Source organism: Mixophyes fleayi, chromosome 1, assembly GCF_038048845.1.
Source record: "Mixophyes fleayi isolate aMixFle1 chromosome 1, aMixFle1.hap1, whole genome shotgun sequence".
NCBI lineage: Eukaryota > Metazoa > Chordata > Amphibia > Anura > Limnodynastidae > Mixophyes > Mixophyes fleayi.
The window spans coordinates 23,731,083-23,751,225 of record NC_134402.1 but is presented as its reverse complement, the minus strand read 5'-3'; the positions used below and the strand labels follow the sequence as shown (position 1 = coordinate 23,751,225).

Genomic DNA, 20,143 nt, shown 5'->3' with positions numbered 1-20,143 from the left:
CAATACGACCCACCAAATGCTGCTTTGGCTGATGGTTCTTAATCAATTCCATTCTTAAGGGTCAGATCATACTATCACGAAAGCCAGCAGTGGGGATGGTCCTGATCTCTGCTTGAGTAACAGCTTACCCCAAGAGAGGTGCAGAGTCTAATGGAGGAGAGGTATTCTCTAGGGACTCCCACGGAGGAATATGGTCTTAGCTACTCTCAACTGCAGGTCACAGTCCTCTAGGAGGTGCAGAGCAGATAAAACAGAGAACCTCCAAGTAACTGTAAGGCAGAATAGAATGTAGTCTCATGTATGTATGAGTTTTGATAGCGGGATAGGCTGCACAGGTAGTACTGCGAAGATGTTGAGTGATGCAGTTTAGTCACAGGTCTTAACAGCAGAGAAAGCTGAACGATGATGCTGTGAAGTGATGAGTTGCAGAATTCAAAAGGGTTGATGTATAGTGATGCTAGTGTAGAATTCAGGAACAGGACGGATGCTGAGTAATGCAGTTTAGTAACCGGACTTAGCAGAGAAGCGATGAATGGCAGAACCACAAAGTCAGCAACAAAGGTAAGTATAATCTTATTCTCAAGAGTGACCTCTCAGTCTAGATATACACAGGCCTAGCAAGGCGCGGAGTCTAACAGCCCCCTGGTCTTCTCCAAGAATCCCCACAAGGAGGGATGGGTTTAGTTGCTAGAAGACTGCAGGCTGTGGCCCTTGTTTCAGTCTCTAAACATGAGAGGGACAGTTGAATAGGCACCAAGCAGTAAACAAAGGTAGTACCTTAGGGGATGCTGGAGTGGAGAGATGAGCGGTGCAGCTGACCTTCGGCAGAGAGAAGATCCAGAAGGGGTGGTCAGGAAACTAGCCGGGTCTGGTACACGATTCAGATGAACCTAGAGGACTGGGTACCTAGAGAAGTATGGTTCCAATCCCAGTGTCCTCACAAAGTCTGCAGAAAGGGATGCTTTTGTGTTGTCTAGTCACAACATTAGAATTGATAAAAAAGGCTCAGTATCCCAACATCCTTTCATACAGAAGAAAATATAGCAGATGTATTCATAAATTAAGTTCTCCTTAGACAGAATGGGAATACAGAAGAGAAGTTAACAGAAAAAACACCAAACCCATCCTAATGTATCCTGCCCAAAGCATAGAGCAAATAGGGCTCTATAGAAGAGCTTAACAACAAAAAGATCAGGGGGTAAATGTATGAATCTCCGGATTCTTCATCTCCGGCGTGTTCAGCCTCTTCAGCACTTAAATTTAAAGCGGCGCTGCATTGTAAAGGGAAACTTCCCTTTACAATGCAGCGCCGCTTTAAATTTAAGCGCTGAAGAGGCTGAACACGCCGGAGATGAAGAATCCGGAGATTCATACATTTACCCCCAGATGTGGATGGAAGGCTAAAGAGTTTATTGCATGGCATGTTTAAACTGCCACAGTAGTGGTTTGCGTGTGATTGTGTAAATGTGTGTGTCTGTGACCTGTATGTGCGTTTAAATACTGTATAACTTCAATATCAGTCAGCATAAATGTTACCAATAAGTTAGTAAGTTTGAATGTAACCAGTATGTTAGTGTGTATGTAGCATGTGTATGAGTGGGTGAGGGTGTATGTAGCTTATTATTATTATTATTATTATTATTATTATTATTACCATTTATTTATATAGCGCCACTAATTCTGCAGCGCTGTACAGAGAACTCACTCACATCAGTCCCTGCCCCATTGGGGCTTACAGTCTAAATTCCCTAACACACACACACACACACACACACACACACACACACACACACACACACACACACACACAGAGACAAACAGACACACACAGACTAGGGTCAATTTTGTAACAGTAAATTAACCTACCAGTATGTTTTTGTAACTTGTATGTGAATCATCATCATCATCACCATTTATTTATATAGCGCCAGCAAATTCTGTAGCGCTAATGTGTGTGTAACCTGTATCTGAGTGTATATGGTACTTCCAATTCATTGGGTGATTGTGCATGTAATCTATACATGAGTGAGCATGAATGTAACTTGTATCTCAGTGTATATAATCTGCACATGACTAAGTGGGTGTGTATGTAACATGTCTGTAAGTGGGTGAGTATGTATGTGAGTGTGTATGTAATCTGCATGTGAGTGGGTGATTGTATATGTTACCTGTGGGTGAGTGTGACTCTAAATAGCAAAAAGAATAAATATGTCAGGAAGGATAAAGGGTTAATTCCATGCCATGTTTAACTACCCCAACACTTAGAAAATATTATCTTTAGACAATATTATTGTCAACACTGTATAATCCTGTTTGCACCGACGTGTGATACAACTTCAATATTTATTAAAGAACATCAAATCCGGTTACATAAAGTATAAAGCTCTGAATAATTCTAGCAATTTTACCAATTTGCAAACAGAGATACAGAATGGATTCCAGACTGATAAAGTACTACCACGAGGATGAGTTTAATCACAATGCACTACTGGACGACTACTTCTCTCCAAAAACTCCAGACTGTCTTTTTCAAGAATCCACTAAAAGTTTGATGGCATTTCTCCATAAAGCATTTACATCAGGTATCTGAATTTATTTTTAAACTGTAAATTTCATTTTGGAATGAAATTTTATTTTTATGAAAATCAATTTAACAAAGACATACACATGACGATGCAACGTGGTTTGTATGTGAGTGTGTGAATATGTATGTGACCTGTATGTAACCTGTAATTCAGTCTATATGAAACTTCTGTGAGTATGTGAATGTAAGTTGCATGTGAGTGAGTATCTAACTTGTATAGAAGTTTATGTTACAACTAACTAGCTGCTATTCTGGTGCCTCGGTCTGAAGTAATTTAAAGATGGGAACAGTTTGGAGAATATCTTGTAATAAAAGAACAGATTAAATGCCCGCCATAATGTAAAGATCTTTATAGATTAAAGTAGTAGTGAAAAGTTTACATTTTATATATAATTGTGGTGAGTCTTTATGAATATGTTATTACGCAAATAAAAGATTTAGATAAAGATTGGTGGGTGAGATACATAAGTGTGACAGCAAGATTTTGAATTGACTGTAGAGGCTATAGGCAATTACGGAAACGACCAATAAGGAGTCTATTGCAATAGTCCATATGGGAAGTAATAATGGAATTATTTTAAGCTATAGTATCCTGATTTGGTGAGAGATGTGATATTCTGGAAATGTTTCTAAGATCCATTTGACAGGATTTTGCAAGTGGTAAGTTGATAACATGTATTTGAAGAGAACGAAGTCAGATACACCCCATGTCTGTGTTCAGAAAAGCTCAGTGTGAGGGCATTATGGCAATAGCAGGTTATGTGCATGTAGCAAAGTTGGGGTTTGTGCTGTAGTAGTGATGTTAGGGCAGGGAACTTTGGACAGAACTGTAGTTAGCAAGATAAATATATAGGTGGTGTGCTTATGTGGATGCATGGTTATGGTAAAAGAAAGAAAAAGAGAAGCTGGAGATTTTGTATATGTGATAGAAGCGGGCAAATAAAAAAAATAAAAATCAAGACAGTTGCCAGTAGGGCTTTGAGACCATTGAAAATTATCTTGTGCTATTCTAGCATTGTCATCAGTGATTTGTTCAACTTTGCTTAACTTGGGTGCATCTCCCACATTCATAGAACTCAACAGAGAAGGAAAATATAATGATTAATTAGCTGTCACAGTTTCGTTGGGATTAGATCCCGGGTCTGCCTAGTTTAGCGCTACTCCCAGCTGAATCTAACAGGCAGATGGTCTTCACCAGGGACCCTCGCATGAAGGTTTAGTCTTCACGGTGTCTGCTCCGCAGATCGCGGCCATCACTGGTAGTACTAATCGGGGCCATTAGAGGAGACCAGTACTAAGGATGGCAGATTTACCACTGTAATGATGGAAATACACAGGAGGTGCAATAGTCTGCGGCCAAAGTGTGGCTTTCCAACTGGAGGAGAGAGGGATGAAATGGGCCATTTTAGAAAATCGATCCACCACTACACATATGGTGTTAAACCTCTTGCTGGGCGGAAGGTCTGTAATAAAATCCATACAAATATGGGTCCAAGGTTTGACCGGTATTGATAGCGGGAGCAGCAGACCAGAAGGAGGCAGGTGAGCGGACTTATGCTGGGCGCATATGTTGCAAGAGGCTAAAAAATCTTTGACATCGGGTCGTAGCCTAGGCCACCAATAACTTTGTGAGATTAATTCAGCCATCTTACAGAAGCCAGTGTGGCTGGAGAAACGAGAAGAATGAATCCATTCTGAAGGTGAGAGGGGACAAACGTCTTCCCAGAAATAGGTATGTCAGCAGCAACCAGGATGGATGAGAGAAGACACTTGGGGTCCAGAATAGGATGGTTGGGATTAGATCCCGGGTCTGCCTAGTTTAGCACTACTATACGGAATCCAAGGGACAGATAGTAATCACCAGGAGGTTTGGTCTAAGTGAGACCATTAGAGGAGATCAGTACTAAGGATGGCAGATTTACTACTGGAATGGCGGAGATACACAGGAGGTGCAATAGTCTCCTGACAGCAGATTTACCACTGGAATGGTGGAGATACACAGGAGGAGGAATAGTCTGCGGGCGGCAGATTTATCACTGGAATGGTGGAGATACACAGGAGGTGCAATAGTCTGCAGAGAGAAATCACAATAGGTAACTGGAACCACGTCTAACACCTAAGGCAGGTGACCAAAAGAACAGTCACTGAGTAACAGAAGGAAGTGCCTTTTATAGTAGGAGGCAAATTAGGAAGCATATGAGTGGATATCAGAGGGAATAAGGTGATCGGGTCAGTGAATGCGCAGATCCGACAGGAAGATGCCAGCCAGGACGGAGGAACTATCAGTGGGGAGTCGGTAAGACATTAGCAAATACTGTCTTTACTTAGGTTGTCAAAAGGTGCAAGCAATGTAAAGAATCGGTGTAGGAAATCCCAGAAAATACACTTTCCAAAGAACTTACAAGGTGTGGTCCACTGTGTACATTTTCAAAGCTCTCCCCTCAAGATCAGTTTTCTTATACTCCCATCTGCCAATATATAGTTCACAGTATAATTTGTAATCCCCACATACAACGGTAGGTGGAAGCAAAGCCATACAGCAACTGCTATTACTATGTTGATTTAATACTCCTTAAAACATTTTCAAAATGATTTGAAAAAATAAAGTGTAAGAGTAAAATCATGTTGGACCATTTTTTGGTAATGGTTAAATTCCACGCATCATTTATCCCACAAATGTAGAATCAACTACTGTCTTCCCAAAAAAAAAAATAGCACAAATCATATTTCACTATATACCACATTTATTTGTAAATCCTCTCAGTGTTTTCCCAATTCCATGCCACTTAAGGATTCATCAATCCTCTTCCTCTACTTATTACTCTTTTTGTTTAACACCCTCTCTCTCATTCAATGAGTGAGCTGCCCAGGCCCTATGGCAGCCATGGATCATAATACTGTCATACCATGATCAATCATCATCTTGATCAGTTATTTATATAGTGCCACTAATTCCATAGCGCTGAACAGAGAGCTCACTCACATCAGTCCCTGCCTCATTGCAGCTTACAGTCTAAATTCCCTAACATACACACACACTTACACAGACACACACACAGAGACTAGGGTCAACTTGATAGCAGCCAATTAACCTACTAGTTAATTTATGGATTTATCATGCCTTCATTGCAGCACGCTAGCAAACTATGAACAGCCCGGACCACGCCCCTATTTAGAAAGGTGTGGAGCAGCGTCAGCCATATTCCCTGAGGAAAGTGTGGAACACTGAAATGATCGGCGGGAACTATGTAATCTATACTTCAGTAAATGTTTTGATATTTTTTTGGTAAAGCCTTTACTTATCTGTTTTTATATATATATATATATATATATATATATATATATATATATATGTATTTTTATTTCTGTTCTTTTCACTATCTATATCTCAGTCAAGGAGAGGAGCAAGATCTTGATAGGCATGTTTGCAGCTTTGTTTTTCAGCAAACTATGAATAGTGTAGATATACATACTCTGTAAATGCTATTAATAGTTTATGCATAGCACGCAATATTTAAATATACTAGCTGACGACCCGCCGTTGCCTGGGTTTAAATCTTCTAGGGCCTGATTCATTAAGGATCTTAACTTGAGGGACTTCTTATTTCAGTCTCCTGGACAAAACCATGTTACAATGCAAGGGGTGCAAATTAGCATTCTGTCTTCCACATAAGTTAAATAGTGCCTGTTTTTTCATGTAGCACACAAATATGAACTTTAAATTTCAGTGTACAAATAAGCTATCAAGTATTTGTGTGCTACATGAAAAAATAGTCAGTATTTAACTTATGTGCAAAACAGAATGCTAATTTGCACCCAGCTATATGCTTTAAACATGTGGCTCACCAGCCAGCCCTTGCTAGATGTAAACCCATATACATGGGAGGTGAGTGCATCTGATTTTAACTGCATTTTAATGGTGTTTAAAGCATATATGTCAGTGTAGGACCCTCATATAATGAGGTGACCTTGATGTTGGGATGCAGGCTTAAACCTTTTGATCAAAATATGAACTAATACCCCATGTTTTCATTTTGCTAGACACACACAGATATGCAGTGTAAAGGATAAGCCCTGACAACTGTCTTTTTGTTTTATATATATATATATATATATATATATATATATATATATATATATATATATATATATAGATGTCATCCAAATCCATCCAGTGGAAGGCCCAGAACAGGCTCCCTGGTTCAAAGTTCCAGCCAGCGTACAACAATGGGAAGCTTAACTGGGACTTTACCCCCCTAGTATGTCTTCTGGGATCCAATAATTCTAGTCTGTGAAGTTTTTATCCACATTTTGAGTGCATGGCTCAGGACAGGCTCACAGGGTACTGTCAAGCATACACCAATGAAAGGTCCACCTGGGATCCTAACCCCCCTAAAACCTGGCAAGTATCCAACTCAGCAGCCTCCCTATAGGCAACCGAAGGGGAAGGTTGTTTCCTAGTGCCTTGAAACCCCGCCATCCCAGCCTCCGGCACTGTATGCTTTAGGTGGCTGGACCCCGAGACCAGCCACTTTGCAACTTGTGTGCAGATCATTTCTGTCTGCACTGTTCTCTCCCACTGCCAGCATGTCTCATGTTTGCAGCAACAGGACATAAGACACAGACCTAGATAAAGAGGGTAAGTATGTAAGTGTGTTTGAGTGTGAATGTGTATGTGTGTGTGTGTGTGTGTGTGTGTGTGTCTGTGTGTGTGTGTGTGTGTGAGAGAGAGGGGGAGTTCTTATGTACTTTTGATGTAAGTGGGGGGATTTAATATATAAAACTGTAATAGTTCTTTTGTAAACATAGGCTTGGAGGGGCTTTTTAATATAGGTTTGGGGGAGGGTGGATTTTATGTGATGTGAATGGGGTGTGAAATATTAATTTCATAGTAGGTTGAGAGTGGGAGCTTTTAATTTATTGGTGGGATGAAGGTTGGACAGCACGGTGGCTAAGTGGTTAGTACTTCTGCCTCACAGCGCTGGGGTCATGAGCTCAATACCCAACCATGGCCGTTTCTGTGTGGAGTTTGTATGTTCTCCCCATGTCTGTGTGGGTTTATTCCGGGTGCTCCGATTTCCTCCCACACTCCAAAAAAACATACTAGTAGGTTAATTGGCTGCTATCAAAAATTGACCTTAGTCTCTCACTCTCTCTCTCTGTCCTTCTCTTTGTGTGTATGTTAAGGAATTAGGCTGTAAGCTCCAATGGGGCAGGGACTGATGTTTATGAGTTCTCTGTACAATGAACCTGAATCAGTGGCGCTATATAAATTGTGATGATGATGATGATAATTAATTTATTAGTGGTATTACTGCGGGTCTATAAAGGGTGGGATGACGGGACTATTCATTTAATTCTGGGGTTATTTGGGTGCTATTTAATTGAATGTGTGGCTGAGTTTGGGGAGGTGAGATATTTCTTAAAAGTGAATGCTAATTATTTAATGTTTGGGAAGAAATGCTTTATTTATTAAATGTAAATACTTTTAATTTCATTTTGAGGTTGTTTAAGGGGAAATGGATCTTTTTATTAAAGGTGAATGACATTAATTTACTGTCCGGGGTGGTTGCTGGGAGGCCTAATAATTAAACGAGGGTACTTGTGATTTAATATCGGACTGCTTTGGGGGAGGGAGGACTACTGTGTTCACTCAATGCTGGGATTTCTGTATCTTGTACCTGTCCTTTTTCCACACAGAAGTGCACACAGCATTGCTCATGTATATGATGGGGATAGGAAGAGTTGGAGAGCAGCCAAGCACTGTCTAAAATTATAGCCAGGCCCTCATGCATGCTGGTCACGCCCATTGGCGGCATGGCATGGGAACCCCCCTGTACAAATCCTGCATTTGCACCTGCTCTCAATGGTTTCATCCCAATCAGTGCTGGGGTTTGCGAATGCATTACCGGACAGACAAAAAAAACAAATCCATCCAGTGTAATTCCCTGAACAGGCCCCCTGGGTCAAAGTTCTGGTCTGCGCACACCAATGGGAGGTCCGACCAAGACCTGAAACCCCTAGTATGTTTTCTGGGATCTAATGTTTCCAGCCTGTGAAGTTTTTGTCCAAATCCATCCAGGCTCCCTATGTCAAAACTCTGCCTACTGTACACCAAAGGGAGGTCCGACTGGGACTCTAACCCCCCTAAAACCTGGCCAGGAAGCAACTGGACCACCTTGTGTTGGTTTCATCCCAGTCAGTGAAGGGGGTCCGAATGCAGGCTAAAAAATACATTTTGGCATCAGAGTAGGCGATATGAAACAAGATTTATTGAAAAAAGAATCGAAAATTATATTTTTAATGAACACGATACATCCAGTAGGTCTTAGTGAAAATAATAATTACACAGTGTGTCAATAAACATGGACATGTAGGCAGATATCAAAAAGTTCTAGACCACATTTCTAGGAAATATAGAACTGTCACCTATATGGAGAAAGACAGGTGTTTATGATATAACACTTACTGTCATTGTATACATATTTGTATGGATTCTCTTTTATTAAAAAATGCAAAACAGAAAACAATAAGTTTTGCAATCACATAAAGATAACTAAGTGTAACTGTAGTGGTAAGCAATAGGTATAATTATTGTGATTGTTTCAGTATTATAATATACACTTAGCTGCAGATATTACACCAGGAAAACAAAGCAAAAGATAATAGAGGAATAACAGTAATCAAATACAGTGGAAGAACATCGTTGATGACCAGAGATTGTGGATGATATTAAAAAACTATAATACACAATCATGTTTTTTTAATTAGTGAAAAGAGGATTATAAAAGGAAAAAAATAACTTTCCAGTATTAGCATTGTAAATAGTTATAAACAATTGGTGGGTATAATTTAGTATAATATAGATCAAATATATTATTATACACAGGATTCTTGCATAAATGCTAGGTATGAATGTAGGACACATATAATTCATAGCACAATTAATTACACATTGAACGTATAACTCACTATTAAAAACAATAAATGAACACATTATAGAGAAGTTATAACTTCAGTATGAAAATTATCACATGGATTGAGGAACTTTTTTTATTTTTACAATCATATGCATGTTATTTACTTTTATACACAAATGTAAAGCACAGCAATCACTAGTGTTACTCTCAAGTAAGTCACTGTAAGTTAGTTGGTTACACAGTGTTACATGATTTATTATAATCAATACACATTTATAGGAACATAAGTTGGTATTTTTATTAAGTTATAGATAAGAGTAGTTCGTGGGGACATAGGAATGGTTTGATGTAATTTGACAACACTATTAAGGACTATATTAATTATTCACAAATGATATTTAATGAAAACCATTGGTCAACTTCTGTATAATAAGAAAAACACAGCAGGAGGGATTAGATAATGTACACCGCTCCTATTAGGGGACAAGATTATCAATGAATTACCTGATGCTATTATTAATAGGTGAAGTACAAGGACACTATGCAGGGGGCATGTATCCTAGTTTATACAAATACTAAAGGAATTAGAAAATGCCTTATAAAGGATTACATACGATTAACATAAAAATAATTTATATAAATACGAATTGTTCAATTTCACCTTAGTACGGAATTTAATCCATGACATACATACAAAAGACGATGTCGCAGTTCCCTTTATTAATCGATGACTTAGTCACAATGGTTGACTGTTACAGGAATTAGGGTATTTAATTAATATTACAGGAATTTTGGTAATACATTTTACAAACATACAGACTTTAACAATGCAGATTGTATACACAACAATGTTAAAATCTATTGTTGAAGTTTAACAGTTTTATCATACCACATCAATGTTACCTAAAAGTAATGATAATGGTGGACAATAAACTCTACAAGTTCATATATTCAATATAAAATTGAAAGCTGTAATGAAGCGTTTGACATACATATACTATATCTGAATATAATAATAATAGAGATCGTCTTTCAACTAATAAGAAATTTCAGTGGGCAGGATGAAAAATGTAAATCGTCCTTATTGGTAGAGAACACTGTCAATCAATATGCCACTGCTGAATGGTGGAGCATATTGATATCATTTTGGAGGCTTGTTGCTCAGAGTATATAAGACCTGTCAAATGAATATGTTGGCTTGCATTTGAAAAGCATAGTGAAACGCGTGTAGGCATCTTCGCTTGGTGCACCTCAATTCCGAGTAGATATAGGAGGATGCTTACAATAGACTTAGAAGCCCCCTAAATCCAAAGACAGTATGGAGCGACTAGGAGGTAGATATCAACTTATTCCCCGTATGTGGCATGCATGGCAGTCAGCATATGTATTTAATTAGTCGCTACAATTAATCCATACAGGAGATTAGAAACTTGTTTAAGAAGAGAAAACCTGAGTCAGATAAAGGGTTTTATCCTAATTATTTTAGTGAAGAAAGTACTTCATAAAAAAATCCGGCCACCACTGTCCGTATATATGTAAGAGACAGATGTAGATCTCTGGGATGATTATATATTTTTTCCAGCAAGGAAATGTAAAACCTATTGTTTAATGAAACCTAGAGAGATCTACTGGGTGTGGTGTAAGACATGAGAACTACAATCTTACAGATTAACCCTTAGATTGGACAATAATCGGTTGAATATAAGTGAAGGATAACTCCATAAGAATTGAACTTAATAATATGACCAAGACCAATTAGAATAGGCATTAAACCTACATTTATTTAGTAGATATTAGTAAGTTCATCCAGCGATTTTAATATTATCACTTATTGTTTATTCACAAGCACTTTTATATTTCGCTATTTTTATTTTTAACTATTTTAATCAAGTTAATAAAAGTTATATTTTATTTATTCTTCTATGACATCCCTTTAACAAAAAAAAAATATCTTGATTGAGGATTTATGGAAGTCTATGTGCACCAATTTTGAAAGTAAACCTCTGGGGCATGATTCATTAAGGATCTTAAATGAAGAAGTTTCTTATTTAAGTTTCCTGGACAAAACCATGTTACAATGCAAGGGGTGCAAATTAGTTTTCTGTTTTGCACATAAGTTAAATACTGACTTTTTTCATGTAGCACACAAATACTTGATAGCTTATTTGTACACTGAAATTTAAAGTTGATATTTGTGTGCTACATGAAAAAGCAGTCAGTATTTGATGTATGTGCAACTTATTTGCACCCCTTGCATTGTAACATGGTTTTGTCCAAGAGACTTAAATAAGAAACTTCTTAATTGAAGATCCTTAATGAATCAGGCCCCTGGTCTTTTCATGCATGGCAACAATGGATCCCAGAAGATATGTTAGGGGGTTGAGGTCCAAGTCAGACCTCCCATTGTTGTACACTGACCACAACTATGACTCAGGGAACATGCTCTGGGCCTTCCAGTGGATGGATTTGGTTTGTTTGTCTTTCCGGTATGCATTCGGGCACACCTGCACCAATTGGGATGAAACCAACGAGAGCTGGTCTAGTTGGATTCTAGCCAGGTTTTAGGGGGGCTAGGGTCCGATTGGAACTCATGTTTTTGTATGCTTGGCAGAACCTGTTCTGGGCCTTCCACTGGATAGTTTTATATATTAAATTCATTGGTTCACTGGTTAAATTCACTGGTCTGATTGTTTGTGTGTTTGTCTGTCTGTTTATGAATTCAGACACCTATGCACTGATTAGGATGAAACCAATGTAAGGTTGTTCAGTTGGATATTGACCAGATTTATGGGCATTAGGGTCCTGGTTGGATCTTCTGCTGGTGTATGCTGGCCAGAAATTTGACCATGGAAGCCTGTTCTGAGTCTTCCACTGGATGGATTTGGTTTGTTTTTCTGCCCAGTTATGCTTTCGGACACCCCTGCACCAATTGGGATGAAATCTATGCAAAGTGGTCCAGTTGGTTAGTGGACAGGTTTTAGGGTGGTTAGAGTCCCGGTTGGACCTCCCATTGGTATACCCTGTGCAGAACTTTGGTCTAGGGCGCTTGTTCTGGGCCTTCCACTGGAAGAAACCAATATGAGGTGGTCAAGTTGGATGTCATCCAGGTTTCAGGGGGTTAGGGTCCCAGTTGGCCTTCCTGTTGGTCTACGCTGGGTAGAACTTTGACCAGTGCAGCCTGTTCTGGCCATTCCACTGGATAGATTTGGAATACATTTAATATATAAACAGAAACAACACTGGGCAGCCACCTCATGGATGTGTTGGAAGAGCTGTTAAGCTGGTAATCATTTTTAAAATGTTGAGAGTTACATCCAACTCCTTGATAACTTAATAACTTTAAACGCGAGTAACCCTGGGTACTTCAGCTAATCCATATATATATATATATATATATATATATATATATATATATATATATATATCTACTATATAGATGCCTAGTGGCGTAGGTGGGGAAAAAAAACAAGCTGCAGCGCCACCTGCTGGGCAGAGTTATACACTGACCTATATATTTCTTGAAAGAGAAGTGTCAGTTGGGAGTGGTTGGTGGTTGCCGGGGGTGACAGTGGGGAGTTTTTAACACCTTAAGTAGCTTGATAAAGGATGTGGCAATGAAGATGTAGGATGAGGTGATGGAGAAAAATGTGAGGTGGTGACATGTGGACAAAGCCACGTTAAAAAAGGGCGCTTGCGTCAGGAAGTAACGCTCTTCCCCTGAGGAGGCCTGGGCTAGGCCCAAATGCATGACAAGAACCTTTTTAACACCTTAAGTAGCTTGATTTGACTAGAATGCATGAGTATCATGCACGGGTTAACTTGTGTATATATATATATATATATATATATATATATATACAAGAAGATGATCGTTTGGTTCTATGTTTGTTTTTTGGTAAATATCTTTCACAGCTCCCAGTATAAAGCTGCATTTCTTACATTTATTTAGTAGTGAAAGGGTAATCTATTACACCACATAGCGACAAAGCGACACAGCATCAGAAATTATAAACATCATTTTTTGGGTTGTAAACCATTTTTTGACTGCTGGAAAGAAACCTTGCGACAACACAACATAAAGACAACGCGACAAAGCAACAGATCTTATTTACTAAATAGCATGGTCTATATTTGGTCTATTTACCAAATTATTGGTAATTAATGATATAAAATCAACTCACAATACAAATAGACCCTCACAACGCCGGGTGACCCTGTTTGACTTGCTTGACCCAGATACATATATATATCTCTCAAACATCCAAACATAAGTAAAATAATGAATGGCCAAATTATCCTTGTACCAGATGAATCTACTATATAAATGCCTAGTGGCGTGTGTGGAAAAAAAAAACCCAAGCTGCAGCGCCACCTGCTGGGCAGAGTTATACACTGACCTATATATTTCTTGAAGGAGAAGTGACAGTTGGGAGTGGTTGGTGGTTGCCGGGGGTGACAGTGGGGAGTTTTTAACACCTTAAGTAGCTTGATGAAGGATGTGACGATGAATATGAAGGATGAGGTGATGGAGAAAAATTATGAGGTGGTGACATGTGGACAAAACCACGTTAAAAAAGGGCGCTTGCGTCAGGAAGTAACGCTCTTCCCCTGAGGAGGCCTGGGCTAGGCCCAAATGCATGACAAGAACCTTTTTAACACCTTAAGTAGCTTGATTTGACTAGAATGCATGAGTATCATGCACGGGTTAACTTGTGTATATATATATATATATATATATATATATATATATATATATATATATATACAAGAAGATGATCGTTTGGTTCTATGTTTGTTTTTTGGTAAATATCTTTCACAGCTCCCAGTATAAAGCTGCATTTCTTACATTTATTTAGTAGTGAAAGGGTAATCTATTACACCACATAGCGACAATGCGACAAAGCGACACAGCATCAGAAATTATAAACATCATTTTTTGGGTTGTAAACCATTTTTTGACTGCTGGAAAGAAACCTTGCGACAACACAACATAAAGACAACGCGACAAAGCAACAGATCTTATTTACTAAATAGCATGGTCTATATTTGGTCTATTTACCAAATTATTGGTAATTAATGATATAAAATCAACTCACAATACAAATAGACCCTCACAACGCCGGGTGACCCTGTTTGACTTGCTTGACCCAGATACATATATATATCTCTCAAACATCCAAACATAAGTAAAATAATGAATGGCCAAATTATCCTTGTACCAGATGAATCTACTATATAAATGCCTAGTGGCGTGTGTGGAAAAAAAAAACCCAAGCTGCAGCGCCACCTGCTGGGCAGAGTTATACACTGACCTATATATTTCTTGAAGGAGAAGTGACAGTTGGGAGTGGTTGGTGGTTGCCGGGGGTGACAGTGGGGAGTTTTTAACACCTTAAGTAGCTTGATGAAGGATGTGACGATGAATATGAAGGATGAGGTGATGGAGAAAAATTATGAGGTGGTGACATGTGGACAAAACCACGTTAAAAAAGGGCGCTTGCGTCGGGAAGTAACGCTCTTCCCCTGAGGAGGCCTGGGCTAGGCCCAAATGCATGACAAGAGCCTTTTTAACACCTTAAGTAGCTTGATTTAACTAGAATGCATGAGTATCATGCATGGGTTAACTTGTATAATATAATAGCTTATCTGGTGGAGAAATCCCGCTGACATCCAGATATTCTCTCTGAAAGGATCACGCCTCCAATTCCATACAGTTAATTATGTGACTCAGAAACAAGAAGAAATAATATAGTGCAGTGCGTTCGTAGCAAATGGTACTTCACACAAGATTATATAAAAATGAGATTTTTTAATAACAATGTATCCAATAAGAGCAAACAATTGCCCGTACATGAAGATAGAAGTACAGAGGCTTATCTGTTTAATTAATCCCTCAGATGTCCCAGGAGAAGGCTTAGTGGCCACAAAAAGACAATCTCCACAAACGACTGGGATAATCCAAAGACAGCTGCTCCCTTAATGCGTTTCGTCAGGATATGACTTTATCAAAAGGGTGTAGTATTATAGTACAAAGTCCTCTATTAAATAGTCCCCATATCCAATCATTGAGAAGTACCAATCAAGAAAGTATTTTCGGCAGACTGTGGACTCAGATTCTGTCCAGTCACTTCCGCCACTGTCCAATGACATCATTTCCGGTTTTGGCGATATGTCACTACCACCCGTACGCCGATATTAGCAGATGCTAACATAAAATTAACAAAATATGCCCTGACAAAATAATCTAAACAGTCTATACTATGACTAATAACATTGAGCATAAATAATACAATTAGGCGGCAGGTTCCATAGTGCTAACTTACTTCTGCCCATAGCAAAGAACCTCACTTCCTCCCAACGAATACCACTAGTAACACTAATACAATACACATTAAAAACAACCTCAAAATAAGCCTACTCTATACATAATGCCACTTTGCTAAAATAATACGAAAAATATATAAAGAACATAAAAACATATAAGAGAAAAAGAAAAGAGAGATGGGGTAAAAGAGGGACAAAGAAATTAGTTATTAATACACATCAAATGATTGGCGCTATTTCAAAAGTCTCATTCATGCCCAAAGGTGCAAGTGTGCCCAGCTTAAAATTTTCCCTACAAGCTAATTTAGTATCAAAATCTCACCCTCTTGGACATAATACTACATGCTCTATAGCCTTAAATCTCAACAAACTAGGATCTCCATTGTGAGAAGCAGAACAATGTTTTGATACTGAATGCATATTAGATTTATTTCTAATTGCCCGTTTATGCTCTTGAATGCGTATTTTAAGCATTCTCTTAGTTTTACCAATATATTTCACAAGGCATGGACATTTCAACTTGTATACCACAGAAGTGGTTTGACAGTTCATTATCTTAAATTCCTTAGTATTTGTAGAATCAGAAAAGGTTTTATTACAGGGATCTACCAATTTTCATACATTACATCTAGAGCATCTCCCAAAGCCATTAATGAAACTAGACATAAAAGTCCCCTTCTCCTCCGATTTATTCCCATCTTTTAGCAGACTTGGTGCCAACAGAACTTAAAGATCCTTTGTTTTCCTAAAAACAATATCCGGTTTATCAGACACTTCAGTACCCAAAATAGGATCCATATTTATGATATTCCAATGCTTAATAAGAGTATGTTTAATCCTTCTCTCATCAACACTAAACTCAGTTATAAAAGGAACAATATCCCTCTTATTATTTTTTTTTTATTTTATATGCCAGTATATCTTCTCTTTTTTTTTGCCTTGTTTTACTCAAAGCATTAATTAATAGATCCTCCGGGTAACCCCAATCTTTAAATCTCTCAAAATAAATTCTTAGTTGAGTTTCACATACCTCCTCATTAGAACAATTCCTTTAAATTTGATTGAATTGAGAGAATGGGATGTTATCCTTCCACATTTTTAAATGGCAGCTTTCATAATGCAGATAACTGTTGGTATCTACCTCTTTAATATATGTACTGGATTCAATTAGGCCATCCTTTACCTAAAGAATCAGGTCGAGGAAGTCTATACGATTATCATCAGTTTTTTACGTAAAACTTAAGTTATAATCATTATCTTCAATATACCGAAATAATTAAATAAGACTATCATTGGAACCCTCCCAAATCAAGACAATATTGTCAATATAGCATTTACAGAAAATTATATTATGCCCAAAGGGATTTTGGAATAAATAGACTCAGACTCCCATTTCCCCATAAAAAGGTTGGCAAAACTGGGTGTAAATATTGTGCCCATAGCGGTACCACACAGTTGAATACAAAATGTATCCATAAATTTGAAATAGTTATGTGAAAGAATACACCTTACAAGTTTACATATAAATTCACTGTAGTCCACAGTTATGTCACTATCTAATTCCAAATTATGTCTAATTGCTTCAACCCCTTGATCATGACTAATTGAAGTATATAAAGCCTGCACATTAATGGTTGCCCATATATAACTTTCTTTCAATTCAAACAACTCTAATAGCTGTAATAAGGAGGTAGTATCTTTGAGGTAAGCCGGAAATTGAATCACATATTTCTTGAGCAATAATTCCACAGATTGAGAAGCTGATGAAGTTAGGGAATCAATCCCCGATATTATAGGTCTCCCTGGAGGGTTTACTAGGGATTTATGAATCTTTGGGAGAAAATAAAAGATAGGGATAACAGGACTCTCCCAAAGCAAAAACAAAAATTCATCCTTATTAATAATGTGACCATTGAGAGCTTCAATCAAGAACTTCCATAGCTCATCAACAAATGTACTAGTAGGATCTTTCTCCAAAATATGATAGGATTTCAAATCCCCAAAAGTCTATTAGCTTCAAGAACATTATCTACTCTATAAAGAATAACAATGCCCCCTCGCCCTTTATCAGCTTGTTTGATCACAATCTCATTGTTACTCATAAGAGTCTAAAGGGCATTCTTCTCAGAAAGAGACAAGTTCCTTTTATATTTAGTATATCTATTAATAGTAATTAGATCTTTCTTGACTAATTGATAGAAGATTTCAATATTTTCTCCTTTTGATTCCTTTTTCCTAAAATGACGTTTAAGAGTAAGTCTTCTAATGTATTTATTAAGATTCACGAATAATTGAAACTCATTTACCTGATTTGTAGGAGCAAAAGAGAAATCCTTTCTTAGAAGTTTAATTTCATCAGATGAAAGTTGATAATCAGAAAGATTAAAAATACCTTGCTCATTAACTTGTAAAGTATCAATTACATGTTCAGTCTTTTTCTTTCCCTGAACTCCAGCTAATTTTCCTCTCCTTCTGCATACCTTCTTTTTAGAGAGGAGGCTACTTTTATATTCTCCCTTAGGCCAAATATTTTGAAAATTGTATTCTATTTCGGAATAGGGGTTGGAGATAAAAAATCTTCCATAACACTCCAAAACTTATCTCTTGGAGCGGAGTAAACCTATTTGACAATTTTAAATGTTGAGGTTTACAGGGACGTATGCTCCTTGCCTGACCATCTCTCCTTCTAGTACTAACAGTGGTCCAAACATCATTAGAATGTCTATTATTCTTAAAATCTTTTTTATTAAACCATATACTTCTCTGGTTTTGTCTAAATAACGCATGTTTGCTCCAATCACTTACCATATTAAGATCGCAGTCTCTCTTATCCCTCTGAAATTTTTTCTCTTTTCTCAATTACTTCAGATTCCATTCTATCTAATTTTTTTTGAAGCCCAGCTTCATTAACCTTATAATCATCCTTAGTCTTAAATTGTTCTACCATCTGTTCCCTCTCTTTCAACTCATTGTTGATTACTTTGAGGTTTTTCTGCTTCTCAAAAATAATTAATCTTATTAAATTAAAAGAACACTCACTGAGAATCCTATCCCATTCCTTAGTGAAATGTGAGTTCTCAGTCCTAAAGGTAGGAGCTTTCTTAATCCTAAATCCTCTAGGGATTTGTTTGACTCTAATGTATTCTTCCAGACCTGCAATATCCCACCATGTTCTTATTTCTTTAGATAACAATTTCTCAGTATCCCAAAAGAACTGGTCCATAGAATTAAATACATTAGAGTCAGTCACAGAGTTCAAATTCTCATTAAAAAAAATTGACAAAATTCTGTTCTTCTTGTTTCAATTTTAGATCTAAACATGATAGAAGAAACACCAGCTGATAAGTCTATAGTGCAATTAAAAACAAAATAACAAAAGTGAAACAGACAACGGCCCTTAGTGCAATCAAGTGAACAAAAATGTGCTCAAAAATATGTAATAATCACATACTGCTGCTTCACTTCAGTGACATCCAATTGCAGATGTAAGGCCTAAATATACATAAAAAAGAAGAAAAAAGCGCCAAACATAGTGTGATATCACCCAAACAGAAGTAAAATAATAAATACCCAAATTAGCCTTGTACCAGATGAATATAATATAATAGCTTATCTGGTGGAGAAATCCCACTGACATCCAGATCTTCTCTCTGAATGGATTACGCCTACAATTCCATACAGTTAATACTGTGACTCAGAAACAAGAAGAAATAATATAGTGCAGTGTGTTCATAGCAAATGGTACTTCACACAAGATTAGATAAAAATCAGATTTTTAAATAACAATGTATCTGTCATGAGCCGTGGCGGTACGCCGCATCCTGGCGTGAGGTAGCAGCCAAGCATGTGCATTAATTACAATACACTGTTATCTTTGTGGCATAGAGTAGGAGGGTTTAGGGACATCCTCCAACTCCAGGGGGAGCTCTCGCATGATTCTAATCTGTCATTTATATTTTCATACATGTTCCTGGTTTGTGATATATCCTATGCTAGTTGTAAGCTAGTAATTAATTAGCAGCCTCCTGAGGCTGATTGTCAGCCCTGTCCTCCTCCTTTCTGATTTGTCTGGGCCTTTCTGCCGGTTATAGTCCCTGCTCCCAAGCATACTGCTTCTGCTGTTGCGTTCCTGCTGTTTTCTGTACCACTGTTGCTACCCCCTGGCCTGGATTTTGACATTGCTGATTTGCCTGTGACCCTGATCTCTCGCTTGAATACTGATACCGCTGAATTGCCTGTGACCCTGAAACCTTTGCCTGGATACTTGACATTTCATCAGTTACCCAGGTCCTTTGCCTGGATTCAGACACAGATC

The 20,143-nt window shown here is 37.9% G+C and overlaps 1 protein-coding gene across 1 annotated transcript in view; it reads left to right on the top strand.

Moving 5' to 3' along the window:
• Positions 1-2,427: 2,427 nt before the first annotated feature.
• LOC142103903 (nicotinamide N-methyltransferase-like) overlaps positions 2,428-20,143 on the top strand; it is a 30,788-nt gene continuing 13,072 nt past the window's right edge. Inside the window, exon 1 of the mRNA XM_075188280.1 lies at positions 2,428-2,582. Within this exon, the coding sequence (XP_075044381.1) occupies positions 2,432-2,582 (151 nt within the window). The 5' untranslated portion in view covers positions 2,428-2,431. The remainder of the gene's footprint in view (positions 2,583-20,143) is intronic.